Source organism: Mesoplodon densirostris, chromosome 8, assembly GCF_025265405.1.
Source record: "Mesoplodon densirostris isolate mMesDen1 chromosome 8, mMesDen1 primary haplotype, whole genome shotgun sequence".
NCBI classification, from domain to species: Eukaryota; Metazoa; Chordata; class Mammalia; order Artiodactyla; family Ziphiidae; genus Mesoplodon; species Mesoplodon densirostris.
The window spans coordinates 24,402,439-24,427,512 of record NC_082668.1 but is presented as its reverse complement, the minus strand read 5'-3'; the positions used below and the strand labels follow the sequence as shown (position 1 = coordinate 24,427,512).

Below are 25,074 nucleotides of genomic sequence, written 5' to 3'. Positions count from 1 at the left end.
GGTATCTCTTTCCAGTTATTAGGTTATCTTTAGTTTAATGCTGTATATTTGTGAAGGAGCTCGAAATTTGTGCCCTTTACATCTAATTTTCTAATGTATACATTTTTGTTACGTTGTGAACTCCCTATAATAGGGACTTGTCTTGTGCTCAGTATATCCTCAGGGCCTGTAGCTGTGCCTGGCAAATAGGAGGGACTTATGTGAATGTGTGCTATTAACATTTTGGCTTTTTAAAAAGCTTCTGACAAAGTTCAACACCCATTTATGATAAAAGCTCTTCAGAAAGTGGGCTTAGAGGGAACCTACTTCAGCATAATAAAGGCCATATATGACAAACCTACAGCTAACATCATACGCAATGGTGAAAAGCTGAAAGCATTTCCTCTAAGATCAGGAACAAGACAAGGATGCCCACTCTCACCACTTTTATTCAACATAGTTTTGGAAGTCCTAGCCATGGCTGTTGGAGAAGAAAAAGAAATAAAAGGAATCCAAATTGGAAAAAAAGAAGTAAACTGTTACTGTTTGCAGATGACATGATACTATACATAGAAAATCCTAAAGATGCTACCAGAAAACTACTAAGGCTCATCAAAGAATTTGGTAAAGTTGCAGGATACAAAATTAATACAGAGAAATATGTTTTTTAAAATACTTTTTATTTTATATTGGAGTATAGTTGATTAACAATGTTGATAGTTTCAGGCTTACAGCAAAGTAATTCAGTTATACATATACATGTATCTATTCTTTTCCAAATTCTTTTCCCATTTAGGTTGTTACATAATATTGAGCAGGGTTCCCTATGTTATGCAGTAGGTCCTTGTTGGTTATACATTTTAAATATAGCAGTGTGTACATTATTTTTTAATACACAGAAATCTCTTGCATTTCTATACACTAACAATGAAAGATCAGAAAGAGAGATTAAGGAAACAATCCCATTTACCATTGCATCAAAAGAATAAAATTCTGAGGAATAAACTTACCTAAGGAGGCAAAAGACCTCTACGCAGAAAACTATAAGATACTGATGAAAGAAATCAAAGATACCTCAAATAGTTGGAGAAATATACCATGTTCTTGGATTGGAAGAATCAATATTGTGAAAATGATTGTACTACCCAAAGCAATCTACAGATTCAATGCAATCCCTATCAAATTACCAAAGGTAATTTTCACAGACTTAGAATGAAATATTTTACACTTTGACCAAAAGACTCCAGAGATTGAAAGCAATCTTGAGAAAGAAAAATGGAGCTGGAGGAATCAGGCTCTCGGACTTCAGACTATACTGCAAATCTACAGTAATCAAAACAGTATAGTACTGGCACAGAAACAGAATTATAGATCAATGGAACAGAATAGAAAGTTGAGAGATAAACCCATGCACATATGGCCACCTAATCTATGACTAAGGGGGCGAGAATATACAATGGAGAAAAGACAGTCTCTTCCATAAGTGCTGCTGGGAAAATTGGACAACTACCTGTAAAAGAATGAAATTAGAACACTCCCTAACACCATAAACAAAAATAAACTCAAAATGGATTAAAGACCTAAATGTAAGGCTGGATACTATAAAACTCTTAGAGGAAAGTATGGGCAGAACACTCTTTGACATAAATCACAGCAAGATCTTCTTTGACCCACCTCCTAGAGTAATGAAAATAAAAACAAAAATGAACAAGTGGGACCTAATGAAACTTTAGCTTTTTCCAGCAAAGGAAACCGTAAACAAATTGAAAAGACAACCTCAGAATGGGAGAAAATATTTGCAAATGAAGCAACTGACCAGGGATTAATCTCCAAAATATACAAGCAGCTTGTGAAGCTCAATATAAAAAAAAAAAACAACCCAATGAAAAAATGGGTAGAAGACCTAAATAGACATTTCTCCAAAGAACACATACAGATGGCCAACGAACACATGAAAAAATGCTCAACATTATTAATTATTAGAGAAATGCAAATCAACACTACAATGAGTATCACTCCACACCAGTCAGAATAGCCATCATAAAAAAAATCTAGAAACAATAAATGCTGGAGAGGGTGTGGAGAAAAGGGAATACTCCTACACTGTTGGTGGGAATGTAAATTGGTACAGCCACTATGAGAAGAGTATGGTGGTTCCTTAAAAAACTAAAAATAGAGCTACCATATGACCCAGCAATCCCACTGCTAGGCATATATCAGGAGAAAACTGTAATTAGAAAGGATGCATGCACACTGATGTTCATTGTGGCACTATTTACAATAGCCAGGACATGGAAGCAACCTAAACGTCCATTGACAGAGGAATGGGTAAAGAAGATGTAGTACATATATACAATGGGATATTACTCAGCCATAAAAAGGAGTGAAATAGTCTCATTTTCAGAGACATGGATGGACCTAGCAACTGTCATACAGAGTGAAGTAAGTCAGAAAGAGAAAAACAAATATAATATTGCTTATATGTGGAATCTTGAAAAATGGTAGAGATGAACTTATTGCAAAGCAGAAATAGTCACAGATGTATAGAACAAATTTTTGGTTACCAAGGGAGAAAGAGGGGGTTGGAATGAATTGGGAGATTGGGACTGACATATATACACTATTATGTATAAAACAGATAACTAAAGAGAACCTACTGTATAGCACAGGGAACTCTACTCAGTGCTCTGTGATGACCTAAATTGGAAGGAAATGGAAGAAAGAGTGGATATATGTGTACATATGACTGATTCACTTTGCTGTACTGCAAGAAACTATTATAAAGCAACTATACTACAATAAAAATTAATAAAAAAACCATTTTGGCTCTTTAATTAAGCTTTTAATAATTTTTAGAGTAGTTAATTCATGATTTTTGCCTCTTTTATAGTATTCCTTAGGAGAAGGCATCGTTTTCCTTTTATGATGGGAATTTAAATAATTTTCTCTGAAGCTCCGTCTTGCCCCATTTAGAGTACTGTCTTCCTTTGCTGAGCTTTTATAGTAAGGAAATGTAATGCAGACCAGAAAAGTTTTATTGAGAGTCCTGAAGATTAGGCAGGAAATAATACTGACTAGGATTACTAAATAGAAGATTAAAATGTACCATCTTAAAAATAATGAAATACTTAATTTTATCTCCTGCCGGAAAATATAGGCATAACGAAAATTAAATGGCTGTTAATACTGAGAAAAAATTAGGTGCTTTACTAATAGGCCCTAATTTCACTTACAAAATTCACTTCTATAAAAGGTCAAAGAGTACCCAGCATTTCCAAAGACCCATTTAATTTAATGACTTTCAGAAACACACACAGTGGATAAAGATAATAATGAGGCCCATAAAATTTCATGCTTTAGTGTTTAGGTAATTGCTTGTTAAATTAAGAAGGTATTTTTTTCCAGACATGGGTATACCCCTTTCTTTTTTGGTTAAGAAGATAATGAAAGTTTGCATCTAATCTAGCTGAGTAGTATTTTGGCTATCTGACAATTATTCCAATAATAATTGTAGTGGGTTAAACAAATTTATTTATAACCAATTGAAGAGAATGAAATAGTTGGTAATTATACAGTACTGTTATCAGAAATTACTTTGATTCAAGTTTGCACACGAAAAAATACATGACAAAGATGGCCTACTTTGGTGCATGTAAACAAGAAAATGTTTATATGATACCTTTTGCCAAATTATGATAACAGAATAACTCAGTAAATCTATTATAAAAGCTTAGTAAAAACTATTCAGTTAATAACAATTATTTTACTTGGAGCATTCAGTTAAAAATAATTTTTTAGAGTACATTATTAAATTATGTTAGTACATTAAACATGGAGTTTTGGGGACAGTGCTTTTATAGTATGAAAAATATGAGTATCTTGATATTTTATAATTTAATTATATATTCTGATATGCTGCTTTCCTGAAATGGGGAAGTTAGTCGCTCTGCCATCTCATTAAGGAAAAGCATTTAAGTAGTGTGTTCTTTATGATATACGAATCTAAATAGAATGTTTCACTGAATAACTTACTTCATTGTACTTGAAATAGAATTTATATATTTGGTGTCTGTCTTAACAAAAGTGTTTCTTAAAGAAAACGATGCTCTACTAATATAGTGAGAAAATACTATATAGTTTAAATATTAATTGCTTATATGAATATTTCAAACTTTATTTTTTAGTACAACTTTTATTTTCCTTTTATTAAGCAAATGGGCAGCAGGAAGGTCATAATAGGAGATGTATCACCATGAAATGAATTTAAATTGTTTCACTGAGTAGACTTCATTTGTGAAAACAGAAAGCAAGTCTCTGAAAACCAATTTAATGGTCAGAAACACTTTATAAAGTACAATACTTCAATCAATTCCTATGCTTTCTTTCCTGAGATGAGTACAAATAGGACTTAAAGTGTATATTTAAAAAGTGAGGTGATGCAGTGCTGTACATTTGTGGTTCTGCTTAAGAAACCGCAATATTATTTTTCTAAGTTTTATTTAACCTATTATGGGTTTACATTTCAGATAAGATAAATAAAAGATAAGCCCATGAGGGCCTTCCTGGTGGCGCAAGTGGTTGAGAGTCCGCCTGCCGATGCAGGGGATGCGCGTTCGTGCCCCGGTCTGGGAGGATCCCATATGCCGCGGAGCGGCTGGGCCCGTGAGCCATGGCCGCTGAGCCTGCGCGTCCGGAGCCTGTGCTCCGCAACGGGAGAGGCCACAACAGTGAGAGGCCCGCATACCGCAAAAAAAAAAAAAAAAAAAAAAAAGATAAGCCCATGAAATAATTCGTCAAGTTGTTGTAGACTCAAACTGGAGTTTTAGTAGACTCAAAATAGATGTTCATAAAGTTTAACTTCTTTTATAAAGATATACATAAAGATCAGTGTTACTAATAATCATGTATCCTGATATTTCTGATCCCTTAGAGGATATTTACCTACTGGCATGCCCCCTATTTTAGGTAGATAAATGTAGGTGTTTGAGGAATTGAATATATCTGTTCTATTATACTAAATAGTAATATGATGATGATGATGATTACAGTAATATTTATTGAATATTTTCTATGTGCAAGATAATATATAAGACACTTTACATACTTTTCTTATAAGTGAATATGAATTCAAGTGATGTTCTTGTGTTTTCACAACAAATTGCCAACTCAGCCATTTATCTTTTCTAGTCATTCTATTTAAACTCTCTCCTCCTTTCCACTCACTTCTCCACTCATTAGGCACATTTTGGTGGCAGAGGGGTTCTCTCTGTTTTTTGGTCCATCTTCTCTCATACATACACACAGAGTTAAAACCTGGAAAGAATAAACTGTTTATCTAATAGTTGGAATATTCCACAGATGATTTTTCAAGTCTCAATATTTTAATCAACATTTTCTTGTGCCTTCAAGATTGTTGGCATGGAAATGAAGTTGAGGGTTAGATGGTTAGACCATGAAGTACTGTGACACAATGTTTATTTACATGTGGTCAAAACTACAACATTGACAGTAGAATGAAGAACAACACAGGTCATCCACAATAAGTGGGAGATGGTAGGGGAGAAAGAAAGAAACTTGGAAGAATGGAAAAGACATTTTCACCATATGCCATGTGTGGCTTGATCTTGCAGCAAGAAGTCTCACTACTCATAACATGTGTCATCAGAAGTCTGAAAACCTAAACTCATACCACTGCTCTGGCAGTATCCCAGCCACCATTCCTCAATGATTGCTCTGACATAGCTCCTAAAGCAGAAATCTATTGTATGCATTTATTTCATATAATCTGAATTTTGAAATATGAGAGGCAGATTTATTCCATTCTGATCTTTTTGCGAGCTGTCAGTACTCTAATTTAGACCATCCATTTTTCAGAATGTTAGAATCTCAGTGCAGTAGCACTTTGTCAGTTAACTAAGACTGTAGATAACCACTTTTACATTATAAATTATATTTTACATTATTACATTGAAACTAACTTACATTGTAGAGGTGGGGGAAACATTCCCATTAATTTTTTCACATACGACTTGGGCTGAGAAAGAATAGTCTCGCTTGCTTTATGCCGGGGATCTACAGAAGATATATCCAGTTGAAGAATGTTTCTGTATCACAACACTGATATTGAAGACTTTTTTCATTAAGTTACCAATTATTTTAGTAATATGATCTGTAGGTGGTATATATTTTTCACATGCCTTACCAGAATGAAATCTTGGTTTTCTAGAATTTATACACTTTCTTTTTTATGATTATCAGAACTAAGTAGCCCACTTAACCATATATTCAAGCAAGTTCAGAATTAAATTTTGTAAAGTCTTTTTCTTTATTTGTAATTATTTTGAATTATCCTATTTTATATGTATTTCAATTTTATAAACAAATTGTCTTTGAAAATAGATGGATTATGTGTTATTGTGGCAGCATACCTTTAATTTTCCTTTATTTAAATGAAACGTGAATAAATGATATTTTTGAAACTATAGGTTTTAGCCTGTTCATTCCCCACCCCCATATATGTTATGTTGGTTGGGATATTTCAATGAGAATTATAGTGGAATATTTGCTTTTCAATAATCTTTTGAATTGCTTAGTACTGGATTTGAACTGATAAGTAAATAATTTTTTTCAGAAAAGAATTAGCAGTGATTTTTAAAGTTGTTATTTTTATTTTTCAGCAAGGCTAGAGAAGATCTGCTGAAAACTCAGAAAGAACGTGATTTTCATCGAATGCACCACAAGAGAACAGTCCAGGAGAAAGACAAGTTAATTAATGACCTCAAAGGGTAAGCTGCTAGTATTTGTTGGCATATTTATTAAAGAACTATTTAATTTGTGTTAAGCCATTTGGCCATGGAAGAAGGTTCCAGGTAAAGTTATTCATTCAGCATTTATTGAGCATCTACTGTGTGCCATGTGTTTGATACAAAGATGAGCAAGTTTAGGTCCTTGCTGTTGAGGTTCCCAGAGACTATTAAGTTGTGTGATGGGGGAGGAGTTAAACAGAAATATAGTGAAATATACTGCATTGTATTTATGCAAGCCAAGAGGTGGTCACCCCAACCAGATTAGAGAGTTAGATGGTTCAGGGACCTATTTCTAAAGGAAATGAATTCTAAAGTATGAGTTAACAGAGTGAGGGAGTGGGGTCAGCATCCTGTGCAAAGGCACCAAGTCACTGGAGGAACAAGACATATTCACCAAATTGTAAGAATGGAGAGCAAAGTGCAGAAGCAGCTTGACAAGGGCAAGGTGGAGTGCGCCACATACTGCATAACCTTGAATTTATCCTAAGGCTTTTAGAAATTACTCTAATGATACTCAGATTCACTTCCCTCTGCCCTCCTCCTCTCCCTGACCCCCCCTTCCCCGCCAAGTAAGAAAAAAATTTATAATCTCTAACTAAAATTCTCCTTTGCTTGTTCTAGGGCAGTGCTGCCCAATAGAACTTTCTGTAATGTTATAAATATTTTATATCTGCACTCCCCCATATGGTATCTATTCATCACATCCTCTACTAAGCACTTTCAGTGTGGCTAGTACAACTGATGAATTAAATTGCTGATTTTATTTAATTTTAATTAATTTCAGTTTAAATTTAAATAGCCACATTTGGCTAGTGGCTACTGTATTGAACAACATAGCTTAGGGGTGGTCAGGATAATTGCTGTCTTTAGTTGTGATTATGGTCATTATGGCTATTATGATTTCTTAATTATAGGCTGTCTCGAAAGAATCAATGTACCTTCTAACTTAGCAATATATTAGAAGTTAGCGCTTTTCTGATTTTTCTTAATTGAATCTCTATAGAAATCAAACACCAGTTTAATGAAAGAGAGATTGCATTAACTTGAAAAAAAGGCCTTGAGAGTGTTTATTCATTGCCTTTGATCAATGCTTTTGGTTTCATATTTTGGTCTAAATTATTTTTTTGTTCATAAAATTGTTCCAAGTCCAGAAAAATTCAGAAAAAAATCTTTGAAATGATTTGTTTTCTTCTTAACAAAAACATTAATTGAGAAGTAGTACAATGTAATGGAAAGAGCTTGGAATTTGGAGTCAATTAAACATTGGAAGCCTGGCTCCGCTACTTACCTTTGTGTGCTCATTGTAATTCTGTTTCTTATCTGTAAAAACTGTCATAAGAAAAGTACCTAATATAGTGTCTGGAACATAATAGATAGTAAGTACTCTGCACATACCCTAACATTGAAAGTATGTGCTAAATATATACTATTTCATGTAGATTTCCCTTTTGCATTTTTATACAGGTCTCTTTTTAGAACTGTATGTTGTATTTTGTTTTAAAAATTTTTATATTTTAATATTTGGGAATTAATTTTATATCTTTTATATTTGGGAATTATTCTACTCTCAGGACAATAAAGAGGCCTGTGGCTCTTCTGAAGTCATGTAGAAGTCTATAAAGGTAGCGAAGCTTTTTCTTGTACAAAGATAACTAATTGGGGCTTCCCTGGTGGCGCAGTGGTTGAGAGTCCGCCTGCCGATGCAGGGGACACGGGTTTGTGCCCCGGTCTGGGAGGATCCCACATGCTGCGGAGCAGCTGGGCCCGTGAGCCATGGCCGCTGAGCCTGCGCATCCAGAGCCTGTGCTCCGCAATGGGAGAGGCCACAACAGTGAGAGGGCCGTGTACCGCAAAAAAAAAAAAAAAAAAAAAAAAAAAGATAACTAATTGCTGTGCCTTCATCAGGGTGAGGTACCCATTTGCCCAGAGGAAAAGCCCAAAGGTATTTTAGTAGTTGTGTGTGTGTGTGTGTGTGTGTGTGTGTGTGTGCGTGCATATATACACATACACATACGTGAGTTTGAATCACAGTACGTTCTTCATGGGAAAGATCTCAGGTTTAAGTCCATTCTCACCCTCTGTGCTGATACAAGCAGGCTTCAGTACTTCAGTTATTTGGGTTGATGACAGTCTCAGAGCACCTTTGTATCCAGCTGTGGCAGCTGAAATATGATTTTTCACTGTTGCTGATGTTCTGTTCATGGTAAATTGAGTTTTTGTTTTAAATTATTTTTTTGAGACTTCTAGCCTATGTGTAAAATATATCATGCTTGTTAAATTTCCTAGAATGTTTAAAGAGAATACTATTATAATTTATTTCATGTAAAAATTCAGTATTTTCAGATTATACTTTTTATAATCCTTAGGGGCCCCAGAAGAAATCCACATTACATTGGAATATAACTACACTTAGTGTATATTCAGATAGCCTTTATTTCCATATTTAATCAGTAAGAATAATGTCTCCATTGAACCATCTGGATAAATCACTAATATATTTTTTCTAAGGACCTAAAACAAAATTTCATTGATGACCTGAAAGTCACAAAAAAACTAGTCATGAAGTTAATCAATCACCAGTGAAGTTAATCAGTCAGCAGTGAACACCTTCTCTTGTAATTGCACCATTGCATAATAAATCAGCTATAGGGAAGAGGGTTTTTGATTCCAGTATAAGTTAGGGTCTGAGTTCTCTGTGTCATATTTTACCCAAATATTTCAATGATGTGTCTTTTTATCATAAACCACAAAATGTTAACCTTAATGTTTTCTCTAAATTGTTCAACTAATTTGTAATTTGTTGCTTTTACCTGTCAAGTTTTCAGAATTTCCTGTTTAACATGAGTGACTTATTATGAATGTACTTATTTTCAGAATTTTTAATACTAACAATTAGAACTTATAAGTCGATGAATTATGAGGTTCTTATGGAATTTATAAAACAGTCACACTCCTTCAGTCTGATTAAACAGAAGATTTCTGTTAATGTTGTTTCCTTGTTATATCTTATTGGTATTTATGTGTTGCTAATTCTTTGCACAGAGGATAATCCAGTCATGTCTCATGAATAAGTAGATGCCAAAATCATCAATAATGTTTATACTTCAATTGCTCACAAACTCAGCACACAATGTTTTGTGTATATAACTCTGTACCTGAATATGTGTTTACAAATGTATAAATATCCCTAGAAGTGTATAGTATATAGCAAAATGTATATATGCTAAGTACATTAAGTAGAATAGGGAATGAAATTATATATACTACTTATATCTTTTATTTTATTACTCTCTCTTGCTTTTCTGAGTGTGACTAAATTAATACACACTAAGTATAACATATATATAAAATACATATTATTATATATAATATAATATAAATATATATCATAACTTTAATGCTTAGGTTTTATTACTGTCATCAATGAATTATAATCAAAATTATCTTGAGAAATATGATTTATAAATCAATGGCTTTCATAAATATATTCATGAAAATATTTTATAAAATGAGGACTACTATTTTAATTTTTTAATAAAAACAAATGTAAAATTATTTTGGGAGACTTCTGCTTTGAGTCATATAAGAATAAGTGGTATAAAGCTAACTCTCCAGCTGGTACTGGACTAGCTGTCCACTGTAATGAACTACAAAACTGGATAGAATTTTTGTTGTTGTTTTTAGAGTAGAACTGGGATGTCGAAGAGGAGGGAAATACACAAAGTGAGCAGCATGATCAGCCCAGATTTCTGTCTGGAGGCACTTTTCAGAAAATAGTATGACAAGGTGGGACCCAAACAGACCATGGTAGTCTTGACGAGCTGATGAGGCAGAGGTCAGAGTTCAGGGCTGCTGAGAGAGCTAGAATTTGCAGGACAGTGTGCACAAAAGGAGGGAGGTACATGAAAAGGTACTTGAGAAATACCTGTAGTGTTTGCTTTTAGTCTTTGACCAGATACTAAGTTGTGGAAGTACATGGTAAGAGAACATGAAGCCTACAAAGAACAGATCCTGGGCAACTGTGTGCCAAATGGAGATTCCAGAGATTGCAGATGTAGGAGTTCTGACCAGCTACAATGGAGAAAGCTCACTGAACACTCTGAGCACTCAGTTAAGACCCTTGCTAAACCCTGCCATAGGAGCTGAGCTATTCTAGTCTTGGAGAAGGAACTATTTTAGACTTGCCCTATAAAAAGCTTAAACGTGAACTTCGAAAGACCTCTGCAGCAGCTTGCAGCACAGCTGAAGTGTTAGCTCTTTCTAGGGCAGGAGGGCCACCTCTGCAAGCCCATAGGGCCTGAGGAGGAGTGCTCCAGAAACAACATTGTCAGGGACATCCTGAGAACCAGAGAAAAAGAAGTCATTTCATATTGATGAGAGTCAGTTCATCAGAAAGATATAATATGCATGATTCTAATATAAGACTTGAAAATATATGAAGCAAAACCTGATAAAGCAGAAAGGAAAAATAGATATTTCCATAGTTATAATTGGAGATTTTAACATTCCTCTAGTAGCAATTATTAGAAAAATAGGCAAAAATTCTCAAGTTGACAGGACAGGACAGATTAATTGTGCATAATTGACATTTCTTGAATTCTGTCAATACTTTGGACTTTTCAAGTGCCTATGGAATGCTCACCAAAATAGGTCGTATGCTGAGCCATAAAACAAATCTCTATAAATTTCGAAGAATTGATATCTGTACAAGGTATTTCTGACCTCAATCAAATTAAATTAAAAATCAATGACAAAAAGCTCTGGAAAATTTCCAAATAACTGGAAATTAAGTAACATATTTCTAAATCACCCATGAATCAAAGAAGGAAATGAGAAAATATTTTGAACTGAATGGTTTAAAATGTAACATTAAAATTTGTGGGATTCAGCCAAAGCAGTGCATAAAGTGAAATTGATAACTTATATTAGAAAAGAAGAAAAATTTAAACCAATGGTCTAATCTTGTACCTTAGAAGCTCAAAAAAGAACAATTAAATACAAAGAAAGAAAAAGAAGATCAGAAACCAATAAACTAGCGAAGTTATAAACATAAGAAAAATTCAACAAAATCATATATTGGTTGTATAAAAATATAACAAAACTGATAATAAAATTGTCAAACCCTGGGGGTTCCCTGGTGGTGCAGTGGTTGGGAGTCTGCCGGTCGATGCGCGGGACATGGGTTCGTGCCCCGGTCCGGGAGGAGCCCACGTGCCGCGGAGCGGCTGGGCCTGTGGGCCATGGCTGCTGGACCTGCGCGTCCGGAGCCTGTGCTCCGCGGCGAGAGAGGCCACAGCGGTGAGAGGCCCGCGTACCACACACACGCACACACACACACACAAAATTGTCAAACCCTAGATATACTAATTATCACCAAATGTTGGCAAAGAGGTGTGGTAACCAGGAGTCTCATATATTGCTGTTGGAAGTATAAATTACGACCCAGCAATTCAACCCCTAGGTATGGTTTCTAAGAGAAATGAGGGTACATAACCAAAAATATCTTATATGACTTGTATAAGAATTTTCATAGAAACTTTATTCATAATAGTCCCAAACTGAAAACAACTCAGTTCTTCATCAGTATAATATTGGATAAACACATTGTACAATATACATACAAAGGAATAGTACTCACAATAAAAAGGAATGAATTACTGATATATACAACAACATGGAAGGATCTAAAAAAAAATTATGCTGAGTGAAATAAGCCAGTTTCTGAAGAGAACATGTTCTATGATTCCAAGTATATGAAGGTCTAGAATCTCCTGAAATGTTAGAAATACTCTATATTTTGATAGCAATGTGGACTACCTGGGCATGCATGAAAATTCTGAACTGTAATACTTAAGATCTGTGTATTTCACTCCATGTAAATCACACTTCATAAAAATGAAAAAATATTTTGAAAGCATTTTCAAATTAAACAGATTCTTAAAATTTATATCATATGTTGAGATGAATTGAGATATCAAAATATTTTATACTTAATTTTCTTAATATGAGGTTATTCATACTTGTTTTCAAGACCATCCTTAATTTTGATGTGAATGACACCCTTTCTGTTTAATCATCTATTGTTTGTAGCCCTTGTCTTTTTGAAAATTGTTTCTGAATTAAAGAAACTGCAATTTTGTTTTCTGTCAATGAATAGCAGCAACTTCTTGGTGCATACTTGAATACAGCAAAAGTAAACAGAGAACTAGTTAACTCAAGAGAAATGTGACTTTCCCACCTCCACCTAGGTTGCAGGGAAATTGCATGCCAAATAATGCTTCTTGCACTTCTTGGCTCTGTTGTGTTGACCTTTATATGGTTAATTCATTTCTTATTCCAATGCAAAAAAATAGAAAAAAGATTTAGGTGTTAGATGGAAATCACTGATCTAACTCAACTACCCTTTAAGATGCCCTTTATTTTTCATAGGTTGAAGTTACATTACGCATCTTATGAACCAACTATAAGAGTATTATATGAGAAGCACCACGCTTTACTGAAGCAGAAAATGCTGACCTCTTTGGAAAGAGACAGAGCAGTGGGACAGGTAAAGAGACCATCCAAGCTACCTGAAAATGATTTTTAACCATTTATTTTTTATAACATTATTAGAAATATTGGTTTTGTTTCTGAGTTAAATTTTAAAAGATTTCCCCCAATTGTCATGCTGTAAAAAATATTAATTTGGAAACATCCAGAAGTATTTTATCCATTTTAAAACTACAAAGATTATTATTTAATTAAAATTATTTAATTAAAATATAACTTTTTAGGAGATTATTAAAATATAGTTACAGAGAAAGGGCTTCCCTGGTGGCGCAGTGGTTGAGAGTCCGCCTGCCGATGCAGGGGACTAGGGTTCGTGCCCCGATCCCGGAAGATCCCACATGCCGCGGAGCGGCTGGGCCCGCGAGCCATGGCCGCGGAGCCTGTGTGTCCGGAGCCTGTGCTCCGCAACGGGAGAGGCCACAGCAGTGAGAGGCCCGCGTACAGCAAAAAAAAAAAAAAAAAAAAACAAAAAAAATAAAATATAGTTACAGAGAAAAACTCAGCCATTAAAACATAACAATATTTAAACTGGGTTTTAAATGCCAACTTTGACAGCTATAAACCTGGACCTTACCTAAACACTTTAAACTCAGACTTCTCATACGTAAAGTATAACCACAATGACCTATCTTTTAATATTGTTGTGAAACTTAGATGGGATAATGAATAGAAAGTCCATGAAATTCACCCCCAAATGAATATTTGAAACACCTAGTTACTGACCCAATTTTCAGTCATTTTTGCTGTTGACACCCTTTTTAATTCTTCTTGCAGTGTTTTTGTATAAGCCTAGACCTAGGGTAGTGGTGAGGAATCTCTAGTATAGAATTCAAGAAAAATAAAACAAAATGTTTCTTGGCCACATTAAAAATATGTAACACTTTATTATAAAATATAAACTGCTACTATACTTAACATTATTTTATTGTTTTCTGGAGATTTTAATTTTTGGTCAAACTTTCAGAAGCTACAGAAGCTTGCACGATGGTTACAAAAGTGTGAATGATTTTATTAAGACATAACTTTAATCAATTGCATATTGTCTTTTCTTGAGTGTAATCTTCAGCTACTAAAATGAAAACATCACTTGTCTCCTTGTTTCTTTGTGCTTGAAATTTAATTGTGTATTCTTGAATGTATGAATTGCATTAATGGTAATATTGCATAAAAATAGTTTAATAATAGTTCACATTTTTATGGTACTGTATTGTCAAACCTTCAGAATTTCATCTCTTTGCTCTTTTTCATCTAACCTGTCCCCACAGCCTCCCAACAAGAGACACAATTCTACAACCTGGAACACTGTGAGCTAGATTCAGGTTGCTCCTGCTTCTTTTCCTGCCACAAAACAACTTAGACTTTTGCTCCTCATCTTACTCTCCTTTTCCCCCTGTTTTCATGCTCATCTCCCTATTATTCTTCCCTCAGGAGGAATCCATCAGTCCCCTGGCCATACATTCCCAAGTGACCACGTATACTTTGGCGTCTCTGACAGACCACTCAGACTAAGTTTCAATATTCAAGGATATCAGGGCCTTCCAGGCATCCATGATGGCAAGTGCCTACACTCCCCTCCAGATTATTGATTTCTACATTTGCCATCTATCTATCACTGGACTGGATCTTCCAGTCAATATCAGTGTGATTAGTGCTAAGTTATCTTCCTGGAATGGCCATCAGTTCCCCTATTTCTAACATGAGGTTAGATCAAAGGCCATATTAAGGACATATTTAGGCCATATACAGTCTTTGGGTTTCAGATTGCTCATCACTGGTTTTGTTACAAGAGCTAAGGATTAGGAGTGATAGAAGTCAGTCCCAGCTGTGCTACAAAATAGCCATGTGAACATTCAGGTAACTTTACATATATGTCTCTTTTCTCATTCATTAAACAAAGATAAAATGACTTGCCTTATGACTGATATGTATCTAAAATGAAAACATGTTTAAAAATGAAAATCATTCTCTCTATGAGGAAGGGTTGAATTTTACACACTACCATTCAGATGTGTAAAGAACTGTATCTTCATTATCTACAACTTATTTTGTCTTTGAACCCCTACTCCTGCTGAAGGCAAACTAAAACATAACCTGCTATTAAAGACTATCCAGATCTTTCTGGGTTAAAACAGTCTCTTTTAGTTTAACACAGGGTGTTTGAATGTTATATTAACTGATTGTTTAGCTAAAACATATCTGTCAGTGTTAATTTTCTGTCTTCAAATAGCATCCTTTTCTTCTCACTCTTCCCAGATGGCTCCTAGTACAAGAGACCCTTATTTGTCCACTGGCCCGAAGTCTACATGCTATCCTTTCGGCCTTCACTTTCTAGTGTAGTGTGACTGGTTTGGTTATATTCCTGGTGTTTAGGTACATGGTTCTGGGTGGTTCTTTTGAGTGTGAACCTAATATACCTTGCTTATTCCATAGCCTCTGCTACGCCTTCTGTGAGATCCTTAACATCTGGACCTCATTGTCCTGACTCTCATTCATTGTCATTTCCTTATCATTTCCTTAAAAACCTTATCTTAATGACCATTTAGCTTACTGTGTTTCTCTTAACATATAGACTTCTCAAATACTTTGCATAAAGAAGGGTTCGATTTTAGAATTTTTAATGCTATTTAGTTTGTATATAAGAGTGAAAGTATACTGTGAGATGACAAAAATCTAATAAGTATGTGTTTTCAAATTCTTTTGGTAGATAATAAACAATGTAACTTTTATTTATTTTTTAAAAATCTTTATTTTATTTATTTATTTAATTTATTTTGGGCTGTGTCAGGTCTTAGTTGCGACACGCAGGATCATTTTTGCAGCATGCAGCATCTTTCGTTGTGGCGCCCAGGCTCTTCGATGCGGCACATGGGCTTCTCTCTGGTTGTGGCACCCGGGCTGCAGAGTGCGTGGGCTCTCTGGTTGCAGCATGCAGGCTTAGTTGCCCCGAGGCATGTGGGATCTTAGTTCCCCAACCGGGGATCAAACCTGAGTCCCAAGCATTGGAAGGTGGATTCTTTACCACTGGGCCACCAGGGAAGTCCCCAACTTTTAAATTTATTTAAGTCTTATGGAAACATCTATAATTTAATTAGTTTCAGCTTTACAAAATTACTGAAAATGTCCAAAATTCGAATTAGAGCCCCATGTTTCAAAAAAGATAGAACATAATTTATTTGTTAGTATATATATGTATAATAGATTACATTTTATCGTTTTTGGATCATGGGGTTCAATTTAGGATAAATTCTAAAAGATACCTACATATATATGTATGTATTTCTAGGTCTGTCTGCTGAGAGGGTCTAGAAGTAATGACACTGCAGTAGCAACAAGTATACCTAGTGCCCAATATCAATTTCTAATACTGTTTTCCAATAAGAGGAAGTAGTTAGTGCTCCTTGGAGAAGTGGCTGAGTGTAGTCTGGGCAAGGAAAATACAAGATGAGCCCAGGTGAGCATTTGGGGCATCATGTTGTACTAGAGAGTAGGAAATGTTCATAATGTAAAAAAGAAAACAAGGAAGGAAGGAAGGAAGGAAGGGAGGAAGGAAATACCCAATACGATAATGGAGCATGTCAAAGGACAAAGGAACTATTGTGGGCAACTATAGATGGACCACCAACCAAATTTGGTTTAGATGTTGAGCCTGATGATGTACCATGGTAATGCATGGCATTAACAGGGGAAACAGGGTATACAGGAACTCTCTGTACCATATTTACAACTTTTATGTAAATTTTACACTAAACTAAATAAGAAATTCGTTAAAAACTTTTATAATCCATTTGGCATCCAAAAATAGATATAACATTTTCACTTTTTTTTCCCACCCAGGCATTTCATGAGCACTAATCCATAGATTACAAATTATTATCTGCTCTTTTCCATTAATAAGGAAATGTTGCTACTCAATGATAGTAGAAAAATGTGTGTATCTGTATATAATTAAATAGATGATATTTTCTGTTGGTATAATCATTTAAGGGATGAGATAGCTTTTTAAGGTTGAATTTTTAATTTAAGTCTGTTGTTCAGGAAATATCAGTAAATGGTATGCCACCAAACTAACAAATTAAATAAAACAAGGAGTAAGTTTGTGGGTGGAAAATGAGCTAAGAGTTTTAGGATAACAGTAGTCTCTTCATATTTTACTTCCCAAGTAATACTTACCTCATCTTTTATGGACATAAAGATGAATTAGGCTGTTGTGAAGAAATTTCAACAGAGGAGAAAACTCTCTCAGAGTAGACACCTGAATAATTATCATTAAAAGTATGCAACGAGTATTGTTGTCTCAGGAAACTATGCTGTGAAATAAATGTTTCAGGTGTTTACCCATAATAGATACTTAATACTTGCCATGGAATTGAATTTAAACTTAATAAAATTATGTTTTCTTTTGTTGCAATTAATGTTTAAATTTTTAAAATACATAGGAATTAATCCAAGAGAAATTAATGTTTTCTATATTTTGTAATCAATATTTAAACATTGCATTTTAACCCATTTTTTGAGTTATTTAGTATAGAATCTCATATCTTTGGATTTTACTTTTTAGATTTCTGGACTTCAAGAAACACTGAAGTGTATGGAAATAGGGCATAGTTTCCATGCTCCTGAAATTAGAGGTAAAAGTGAAATATAATAAAACTGTAATTTATTATTGGTTGGTGATTTTTCTATCTTATCAGAACTCAAAATGCTGACAGGGTGACTTCTCAGCCCTATATTTGAGGCAACTATTTTTAGGCATTGGAAAACATCACAAGTCACAGAAGGCAAATGATAGAAGGAAAATTTGTAAGTTGAGCTTCACCATCATCATGACTTTTTGTCCGGGAAAATTTCCAAACCAAACTCTATGGCGATGGAGGTCAAGAAGAGCATGGCAGCCCTGTTTGAACTGAAGAGGCAGACTGTAGTTCATAAGTTGTTGAAGCATCTAGAATCTGTAGGAAAGGGCACCAGATAAGAGGGTGCTGCAATGAACAGTGGCCCGGTTTGTGAGAGAGTGTACTATGAGTCCTTAGACGATGGCTGGGCTACACATGCAAGACTACCTGATACTTGCCAGAGAGAAAAGACTCTTTAGGATTAAGAGGGGACCAGTGATTTATATTTCTGTTTTGTGCCAGTACCATACTGTTTTGATTACTGTAGCTTTGTAGTAAAGTCTGAAGTCAGGGAGCCTGATTCCTCCAGCTCCATTTTTCTTTCTCAAGATTCCTTTGGCTATTCTAGAGATTGTCATACTGAATGAAGTAAGTCAGAGAAAGACAAATACCATCTGATATTGCTTATATGTGGAATCTAAAAAAAGGGTACAAATGAACTTATCTGCAAAACACAAATAGAGTTACAGATGTAGAAAACAAACTTATGGTTACCAGGGGGTATGAGGGGGACGATAAATTGGGAGATTGAGATTGACATATACACACTACTGTATATAAAATAACTAATAAGGACTTACTGTATGACACAGGGCACTCTACTCAGTACTCTGTAATGGCCTATATGGGAAAAGAATCTAAAAAAGAGTGGATATATGTATACATATAACTGATTCACTTTGCTGTACACCTGAAATTAACATTGTAAATCAACTATACTCCAATAAAAATTAAAACCAGTAAAAAACAGAAAAACAAAACAACAAAAAAGAGGGGACCAGGGTTTCTAGTTGTCAAGCAATGATGGGATATATTGGCGTTCTGGCCAGGCCTGGATGGAGAGACCTCTTCAGCACCTTGGTGACACCATATTAACATTAACCATACTGTACCCACCCTATAAAACCAAAAAGAAAGCTTACACAGAATTCCTAGGGGAAACAGAGTTTAGAGTTTGAATTTTGCCAAGTTAGAGAAACTTGGGGAATATTTAGGGCTTTCCATGGATCCACTTGAACAGAGCATAAAATTAAGCCTGGAATTCAAGATGATCATCAAAAAATTAAACTGCTTACTAGAACAGAAATCAGTACCTTTCAGAGGAAGATAATTGTCCAGAGTCTTTAATAATCTACCTTCATACTGCTCAGTGTATAATTAAATTTTTCTAGTTATGTTATAGAAATTGGAAAATGTGATCCACAATCAAGACAAAAACAATAATTGGAAACCTATATTCGGATGGCCCAGGTGTTGGATTTAGCAGATAAAATTGCTAAAGCAACTATGTTTTAATATGATCAAGGACTTAAAGGAAAATATTACATTATAAATGAAGTGGTAGAGAATCTTGGCAGATAAATGGAAACTCAAAAAAAAAAAAAGGAAATAGAAATCTCTTACTGAAAAATACAATAACTAAAATCAAAATTTTATACTTCACAATAGATTGGAGATGATGGAAGTGTCAGTGAATGTTAAGAGCCATCAATAAAAATCATCTATTCTAAAGAAGAGAGAGAAAAAAAAATGAAGGAAAATTTGCCTGGTTAACATACAACTAATTGGAGTCCCAAAGGAAAAAAAATGAGAATGGGGCATAAAAATATTTAAACAAAAGATGACCTAAAATTTTCCAAACTTGATGTAAAGCATATACTCACAGATCCAAAAAAAGCAACTAACTATAAACACAAAGAAATCATGCCTGGATGCATCATACTCAAAATTTATGTGAGAAAATCTTGAAATCAGCAAGAGAGAAAAAACACGTTACCTACAGGGAAACAATAATACAAATAAAGGCTTATTTCTCATCAGAGATATTGGAGGCTAGAAACAATGAAATGACATCCTTAAAATGTAGAAAAATTTAATTAAGAATTCTATAATCAATAAAAATATCTTTCAGAAATTAGAGTGAAATATAAACATTTCAATACAAATGAAGCTGAGAGATTTTGTTGCAAGCCATTCTAAAGTACAGGAAATGCTAAACTATTTTCTTTGGGCCAAAAGAAAAGTAAGCCAAAGAAACTTTGATCTGCAGAGCTGAGTACTGTACAGAGATTTAGAAATGTTAAATTCTGGTTAATGTAAATGTTAAGATTTCCTCTTCTTAATTTTCTTAAAAGGAAAGTGACTGTTAAAAACTAAAATTATAGCCTTGTAAAATAATGCTATATAAGGTATGTAAGGTATGTAAAGGATAAGAAAATAATAATTTGGGGGGTAGTGCAAATCTATATCTTGATTTGAAGATATAGGTGGTTGGTTATATGCCTACTTATCTTTGTCCAAACTTACCCAACTCTACATTTAAAATGTATGCATTTTATTTTATGTAAATTATACCTCAATAATGTTGACTTAGAAAAGAATGATGGGAAGCTCTAAAATATAGAGAGGCTGCAAAATGGTGAAGTTTTAGTAAAAATAACATTCTGGTATTTCCAGATGACTGTTTATTGTGTTCTCTGATTAAGGCTTAAAAGAAATGTGTAGCATTCTCATATTCAAAAACTTTTTCTCAGCCTCGATTCAGTAGTTCCTTTCCTAATATTTTATATTAAAGAAATATCAGTTATGCTCAGTGATGCCTAGAGAGTATGCACAAGGATGTTTATTGCACTCATATTTATAGTAACAAAACTATACAAGCAGTCTTAATCTTTAATCACAAGTGAATGTTTCAATATAGTTGATCATACAATACTAGAAATTCTTTAAAAATCACACATAAAAATGTTCATATTAAAATATTAATGTTAAGAAATAAAAACATGTAGTATAAGATCATGTCTGTTAAATATATGAAACACCAAAATGTTTACATAATTTTATTTGTGTAATGTGATTATTTCTTCATTTTTCCTTACTGCATTTTTTCAAAGAATATATATTTCTGTTTACATCAAAAATTATTTTTTTCACATATATATAACTTTTAAGAAGAGTACAATCAGATATAAATATGATGATGTGAAACTACCATAATTTCAGGAACTCTAACTCTCAAAATGAATAAAGATTGTGAAAAACAATAAATATAAGATGGCATAAAGGTTGAACTGTGCATTGAATTGATTCTTGCATCAGTTAATCTCTAAATGTTACGTTCTACTTATAAGAGTTTATGATTTTATTTATTTATCCTTGAGATCTCTATTAACATAAAATAATGGTTTATAGATAACTCCTTTATGAAATTATCTCCTGGTATTTAATCTAATTTATAAATGAATATATTACATGTTTTTCTAGACTGACATTTATAAGTTACTTTAAAGATCAAGTTTGTAATTACATTTTTATCTGTTATGTTTTGAAGTGACTTTTGATCAAAAGAAATAAATTCAAGCCCAACATGAAGAAAACAGGTTTTCTTTTTTTTTTAGTTGCATAGTCACAATTACCTGAATAAAAGTTATTCCTTAAATTCTGTACTGAATAATTTTATGCTCCTTATAAACATGCCTTCTAGTTTTAGATAAAGGACTTGCAGTTCCTTTTCCTAAGTTCCTTGTGGCATGCCAGCATTTGGCTGTGTGATCTCTGTTATTACTCAGATTGGCTGATCAACTAGAACCTTACTTAGTCAACTTTGAAAAGAAGTTGGTTTATTGGTTAACTGGTGGTTCTTCATAAATCCTGCTGTCCTTCACCATTATTTTAATATATTTAACTCTTTCCCTTTTCATTTTCTCATTTTGGCTTAATTTTTAAAATATTTTATCTGTCTGTCATTTGTCTACCTGTTTTTCATTCATTTTGAACAGAAGTTGGTATGGCAGTAGAAATTCTTCAGATTAAATGTAATTCGCCCTGTAGTTAGGAAACAATGACTTGATTGTCATTTACTCTGAACTTTGGGAAAAAGACTAATTAATTGTTATTTAATCTGAATTTAAGGAATAAGGAATAAGATAAAACTTAGACTCACTTGGAGTAGTTATCAAAGGATTTTAAATGTACCATATGTTTTGACTATCAAAGTGATGCGCTTATTACAGAAAAATTTTAAATGATAAAGTGTTTTAAAAATTATCCATAATTGCTACTAATTGCTATTAATATTTTAGTAGTCAAATTTCTTACCTGAAAAGGGTTTATAATTCTATATTTACTCTTGTCTGGTATGTAGAATAATAGCAAAATTCCTAGGAGAAACTATGAAATAGTGAATTATTATCAGCTAGATATTTGAAGTGATAGTTTTGTTACATTTTTCTGTGTTGTTACGGAAAGTAATATGTATCAAATATTTACAAGAAACTACACAGAAAGCACTTTAGTATTACATATTATGAGAGAAAACTTTTTTTGTGCAAATTATATAAGCTTAAAAAGTTTATCAGTATGCTGGTTTTTATTATGTTTGTGTTAGCCAATGTTTGATTTCATATGAGGTTGCAATTTGAATACAATGATATCTATTTCCAAAGTAGGTTATAAAAATACATATAATTGTATTTTATGATATCTTGTAATTTATGATAGGAAACTATGAATTCAGGAAGAACTTCTAGAAATTAGAAATGTTTTATGAAGTAAAAAACTGTGAAAGCTGACTTCAGCATCACAAACAGATGTCATATATAGTAGAGCAAAGGTTTTAGTTTAATTAATTGCTTTTTAAATTGGGTATTTTTTGTTGCTCAGAATTTCGCTACAAGGTGTCAATTTCTTATGCCTATATGTAGTATATGGTCTAGTTTAGAAAGATATATTATCATTTCAAATATAACCTCTTTCCCTTTATCTCTGTTACCTTTTTTTGAATTCCAATTAGATGTGTTCTTGATCTCATTTTAGCTTCCTAATCTCTTAGATATTTTCTGTTTATCTCTGTGGCATAAACTATGGATAATTTCTTCAAAACATTTTTTTCAGTTAAGTAATTCTTTTTTCAGCTGTGTTTAATCTCTAATGGAGTTAAGGACTGGCACAATATAGGTATTTATGTATTTGTTAAATGAATATATTCATGCATATCTGACAGTTAACCAGGGGCCTGAACATGTTCAGTTAACATTGATTGAATGTGTGCATACATGAAGAAATGGTTGAATGGGTGAAATTTAGCACTGGGAGTACAATAACTATAATTTCTATAAGTGAAAATTTGTTTATTTGATGTTTACTAAGGAATTGTACCTTCCTTAATATAATGACTGTGCCCAAGTAAAATTTGGGAAACTGCATACTAGCAGTCAGTACTATAGGCCTTTTCATTAACAAGCATTAGATGATAAGCATGAGGATCCTGTGATGGAGAAATGGACTTTGCCAAGGTGTTACTAAACATTAAGAAGCACTACGTGGAATTTGAAAATTATATGCACTTTTATGAATGTGACAAGGACCCAATGTTTGAGTCTCTCATTCTTCAAATCTTTGTATAAAGTGATATTTATCTGATAGAGAGTGGGAATCATGTTTATTATTGGTACATTGAGAAATAATTAAGTGTTACTTTTCTTTCAATTACACATACAGTATGCAGTGTGTATTCTCATGTTTTGTTTGCAAATGTTGGTTTTTTTCCTAAAATATTTTTATAAAGTGTAAATTCCTGTAATTTCATTTTGACTGTGGAACAAATACATATTCTCATATATAAACCAAACCCTTTTTGATTTTTTACTTTCATTTATCCTTACCATTTTATTTGTTTGTTTCTTGCTTTTTATTTTATTTCTTTCATGAAGTGGTGCTTAGTAATGTTTTGCATGCTGTCTGAGGTCTGCTCGTATTCCTTGGATTATCTACTGGAATCCTGGATTTCTCTCCTTACTGCTTTCTCCTTTCTTCCCTGTAGATATTACTATACAAATTCTCCTTATATGTAAAAGGGAACAAAATGTAGTGACCTTCACAGGGTTAATGACAGGATTTCATGAAATAATACATGTAAATTGTTTGGACCAGTACCTGTTAGATAGTAAAACATCAATGAGGCATAAATGCTAATGATTATTATTTTAAATTATTATCATTATCAGGCTTTCACTCTTGGCTGTTGAAGAGGAAAATACAATAGAAGAGAATTCGAAGTGAAAATTTTTCTCTAATCTCAATGAGCTGTAATTGTTGCCTTTTCTCCACATTTTGACTTCCAGATGCTGTGGGGCTCTAACTTGTAGCACCGTAGAGTGAGGACATGCAGTCTGGCTACCCTAGTGTTAGAAGTTTTTAAAGTACTTTCATGTAGTACTAACTTCTGCAGCATTCGGCTTTTATGTTATTGTGGGGATTATTTTGATGGTTTTCTTCCTTGAAACTGGTACTGAATAGGAAAAATTAGATCAGGAAAGAAACTAAATGTTAGCATATGCTTCCTTACTTTATAACATCAGGATTCTTTGAGAGTCTTGACATTGAAATCATCCACATATTTTTGTGTACATCATCTTTTCTCTATTATAATGTTATAAATTAGAACATTTAGTCACTTAATTATGAGTTAATGTTATAACCATATTAGTTATTTGAAATCAGCTGGCTGTTTAGAAATACAGGGGGAAATTATGTATACCTGAACATGTATATGTATATGGAAAGATGTGAAAAAGAAACAGACTTTTCCTGTCACTTTTCTTTTTCCCTCAGATGATTCCTTTAGGACTGCTCTTTATGTCCAGGAGAGTGTGGAGACCAGTGTTACAACTATATTGGAATGTTACCCTGTGTTTTCTTTTCTTTTTTTCTCAACATTGTGAAGCATAGAGAATATTTTATTAGTACAATATTCTTTAAAAATCTCTTGTTTATTATCCAGTTCCACTTGGGAAATTTTGTCATTGCTTACCATTCTCTCCTTTGACCCCCTTCAACTTTTGTTTATA

At 33.5% G+C, this 25,074-nt stretch overlaps 1 protein-coding gene across 1 annotated transcript in view; it reads left to right on the top strand.

The window, feature by feature from the left end:
- The window catches only part of SPAG16 (sperm associated antigen 16), an 887,252-nt gene that overhangs the window by 38,194 nt on the left and 823,984 nt on the right, over positions 1–25,074 (top strand). The window contains exons 6-8 of the mRNA XM_060106744.1: positions 6,657–6,764; positions 13,215–13,332; positions 17,893–17,962. Of these exons, the coding sequence (XP_059962727.1) occupies positions 6,657–6,764; positions 13,215–13,332; positions 17,893–17,962 (296 nt within the window). The remainder of the gene's footprint in view (positions 1–6,656; positions 6,765–13,214; positions 13,333–17,892; positions 17,963–25,074) is intronic.